At 37.5% G+C, this 4,375-nt stretch overlaps 1 protein-coding gene across 1 annotated transcript; it reads right to left on the bottom strand.

Moving 5' to 3' along the window:
- Positions 1–568: 568 nt before the first annotated feature.
- LOC107799324 (large ribosomal subunit protein uL3) lies at positions 569–4,119 on the bottom strand. Its single transcript, XM_016622424.2, has 6 exons — positions 4,015–4,119; positions 3,449–3,550; positions 3,097–3,207; positions 2,616–2,920; positions 1,337–1,746; positions 569–1,056 (listed from the first exon to the last, which is right to left on the bottom strand). The coding sequence occupies exons 2-6, from the start codon at positions 3,531–3,533 to the stop codon at positions 798–800; spliced, it is 1,170 nt and encodes a 389-aa protein (XP_016477910.1). The 5' UTR covers positions 3,534–3,550; positions 4,015–4,119; the 3' UTR covers positions 569–797.
- Positions 4,120–4,375: the final 256 nt, after the last annotated feature.

Consider the following 4,375-nt stretch of genomic DNA (forward strand, 5'->3'; position numbering starts at 1 on the left):
TTTGGCAAGAGATAATCTAAATAGAACATGTCGCCCAATTAGCTCCTTCAATTCTCTCATCCCTAGTCCCTACACAAATAAAGCACTTGGTACTCCATTATACAACCAAAGTGTATCACCGTTTCTACTGCTAGAGAGCTAATTAAGCCTTAATTTCACACGGCATAGAGCACATCTGACTTTAATACCTAGAGGTGCACATACAGACACTATCACACCAAAAATAGTTTGACCCTCAAACAGAGCTAAGATAGAATGTCATGTCAAAGGAACAGAAGAAAGCATTCCTTACCCTCGAAATGGTTCATGAGACTCGAAAGAGCTGTCTTAATTTTTGCCTCTGTAAATCAAGATGACCATTGCTCCTTCATCCATAGTTAAACATAAGAGGCAAATTCAGCGATCAGACAAATTTCCAAGACAAAGAGGGTATAAAGCGAACTATTTCAAGGTTTCATGTTATGCAAACAAACACTCTAACTAAATTCCAGTTGGTGTTTAGTAGCATTCGGATAAACAGCACCATCTTAAGGTGACCTCATAATATAAAGACAACAATACCAATAACTTGTCAAAACTTCTGTTTTACCAAAATAATATGCGTTTTAAGCTCCGGCAACAATTGAAGTTCAACTAAAATCCTAAAGGCACTTGAAAGCATTTAGATAAACACCATTGTTTTCACAAAGACCTTACAAAAATAAAGAAAAAAATAACAATAACTTGTCCAAAGCTTCTCTTCTACCAAAGATAGCATGGGCTTAGCTCAGCAAAAAGTTGCAGTTCTATAACGTCACTCAAGCCTTCAGCCGACCATAGAACTTCTGTTTCTCCTGGGTGGTCTGGAAGCGACCATGTCCGAACTTTGAGGATGTGTCGATGAACTTGAGCTTAATCTCCTCAAGAGCAACACGAGAGGTCTGGTTGAGAAGTGATTGGCGAAGGGTAACAACCCTCTTCTTAGGACCTACACAGCATCCCTTGATCAACAGGTAATCTTCCTTCACCACACCATAATGGGGAAATCCACCCATAGGTGTGATGTCTTTCTCAGTCCTGTCATCGTCAAGGCAAGTGTAAGCAACAAATGTGGAAACTAAAAAGTGACAATCAAGGCACAACAAAGCTTCCACAGTGCCACTAGTACAAAATATGAGATATCTTCAGCAAGGGGGGTATAAAACATTGTTGAGTAAGAACTTTAAATCAAGCAATCTCAAATTGCAGTTACCACTAGCAAACCTAACAAGCACACTAGCACTAATTGCAGACAAATGGAAAGTAGAATATCATCTTTGAGGGAAAAGAATTTAGCAAGGAGACAGTATAAAAGAACCTGTCAAAATCAGTAATAGCTGCATGTGACTCTTGCCCAGCTTTGCCAAGCTTGTAAACCTTCTTGTTCATCTCGGTACGGTGATGGTATCCGTTTTGACCAGCACGGGCAACTGTGTAGGAAACTCTAGCAGGGTGCCAAGCACCAATACAAGCAACTTTACGAAGACCCCTGTGGGTTTTGCGAGGAAGACGTGTCACACCCCAACGTGTTACAACACCTTCATAACCCTTACCCTTGGTAACACCAATGATGTCAATCATCTCATCCTTTTGGAAAATAGCATCAACTGGCACCTGCTTCTCAAAGAAACCATATGCATAGTCAACCTTTTGGGCAATAGTCCCACCATTCACCTGGATTTCCATCAGATGTGCTTTCTTCTGTTTCAGACCTTTCATCTTCCTTATCTGAAGTAAAATATGGTAACCATTACAATGAGTATCCAAATAACTAATTTGTTCAAATATCCAGGACATCTAACACCTGGAAAGACCAATAAAATCAAAAGATGAAACTAAGCCTGGCCAAGAATGCCTAGCACACACGACCACCTACAGAAACAAATTCACTACATAAATAACCAGTCAGCATTTGTGAATTAGAAAGAACCAAATAGATCTTTTTTTATGAGGGTGGTGTCAGGGCAAGCTTGCACGCACCTAACACTATTCCATCAGGTACCTACTACCTCTCACCAGCACAAGTACCAGGCTTAGGCAGATAGGAAGAAATCACCTAGTATTTTTGCCTCCGCCGGGATTTGAACCTAAGAACTCATGGTTCTCCTCCAACTTCATTGACCACTAGCCACACCCATGGATGCAAGAACCAAATAGATCTATTGCTTACAAAACAGGAATAATATAATCAAAATATGAAACTAGGTCAGTATAAGAATGCTTAGCACAAATAACCACCTATAACAACAAATTCACTACATAAATAACCCTTTTTCTGTAACTTACATAAATAACCAGTATTCATGAATTAGAAAGAAACAAATAAATTTGTTGCTTAGCAAAAGATGATAACATGCAAGTATCATTAATATTATCCTAAATGAGCTTACTTAACTTTACGAGGTGCAAATATCAATGAGAAACTAATTCTTATAGCACCTCTTATTACAAGTATCTCGTGAAAGTTTGCCTCGACTAAAATTCGGAGAAAGCAGGGGAAAAATATAGAATTCATTTTATATATGCAACAAAAGCAGACATGGGTCATGGTCCCCGAAAAACAACAATATCTGTGAGAGATGGCATTAGGATAGTACCTGAGTGTGAGCCAACACACGAATGACTGAAGAATACTTCTTCAGTTTCTCCAACTGCGCCTGGATATCTTTTTTACCTTCATCGGTCTCGTATTTCTTCGAGTACTTCAAAAAGGCCTTCTTCTTGGACTTGCACCAATTCTTGTAGAACCTCCTCTTTAACTCTTCACTGAGATGCTGAGCCCAAACAGTGTTGAGGCAACGCAGGCCACGAGGTGTCGTAACATATCCAACAACACCAACTATCACCATTGGGGGTGTTTCAATTATAGTGACTGCTTCACATGTTTCTTTCTTGTGGAGTTCTACAATCACCAGATAAGATGTAATGTTTAACATCAACATGGCAGTTTTCCCCTTGGGGTAAAGCGGAGTAGGACAATGCATGAAACCCAATCAGTATCAAAGTCTAATTACTAACACAGCTACCGAATAATATGAATACAGAGCTGAAATACTAAATATGAAAAGGGGATTTTACTTGATCCAGGTTTTTCTACATCTCTCACAATGTGGGTCATTCCAGCCTTATAACCCAAGAAGGCAGTCAGCTTGCAGGGTTTGCTTTGATCATCCTTAGGGAATGCCTTCACTGAAAAAATAAAAAATAAAAAGACAAATGAAAACAGATAAAAATGACAAACGATGATTCCTTTTTTTCACTGAGTTTTCCTGGGATTTGCTAAAAAGATCTTAACACTTCTCTCTATTAAAAATAGCTGTTTAAACCGTCATAATCATAACTACAACCTTCTCAATTTAATGTAAAGTAGAAAATTGGATCAAAATTCTACTATCAATTATCTAGTAGTACTGAAAAGAATATAGCATACCCTTTCCCCTGTGACGAGCAGCTCTCTTTCTGGGCAGAAAGCCCAAAGACCCATGTCTTGGGTGCTCAAACTTCCTATGAGACATTTTTCTCGTCCTTCAATCTGTAAACACAACACAAAATGTAAACAATACAATTACTACGCTTCAATCCCACAGAAAATCAAAGTCAGCTAATTGTATACAATTCAGCTCTATTAGCCCAATATTACCTTACTTATAAATAATTTTCATTTCACTGCAAATTAGGTGCTCGCTAAAATCCTAAACATATATAAGCAAATAAAACAGCCCAGATTGCTTAAATTATGCACAAATCTAGCCAAAAATTTATGATAACACGTCCAAATAGCACTTAAAAAATGTGAAACCCATATACTGTTTCAAAGCTATATTACAAATTTACTAAGCTTTTGGCAATTGATAATGCCATAATAGCTCATTTAAAGAGTAACATGAATGTGTCCACCGATTCTCCAATTATATATGGATATTTTACGTAAAAAATAGCTAGCTAGAATTCAGAAATTAGAATGCATACATAAGTTTGAGGGGAAAAGGAGGGTACCTGCAAGGGACGGCTTTGGGGGGACTGCAGACCTGTCTCGAAGAGGAAAAACCCTAACTCAAACTGAGATTTATATATTATCGTTGTGTTGCAGGTAGGGGAATGGGCTGGACATTAGGCTTTTGGCCCAACTTTCTTTTGATCACTTTGTCAAGCCCAGCTATCAGAGCTGTAAATTAGCATAAAGGATTTCTTTCCTATAAATATAAATATGGGATTTTTATTTTCTTATACACTATTTGAAATCTTATTACCCTCAGTACTCAAGTTTTAATTTAATTACATGGTCATATATAATTTATCAATTATATACAAATAAATTTTAAATGAGTATCCTTTTATGTTATAAATTGAATAAGGA

Source organism: Nicotiana tabacum, chromosome 2 (genome assembly GCF_000715075.1).
Source record: "Nicotiana tabacum cultivar K326 chromosome 2, ASM71507v2, whole genome shotgun sequence".
In the NCBI taxonomy this organism is placed as follows: Eukaryota; Viridiplantae; Streptophyta; class Magnoliopsida; order Solanales; family Solanaceae; genus Nicotiana; species Nicotiana tabacum.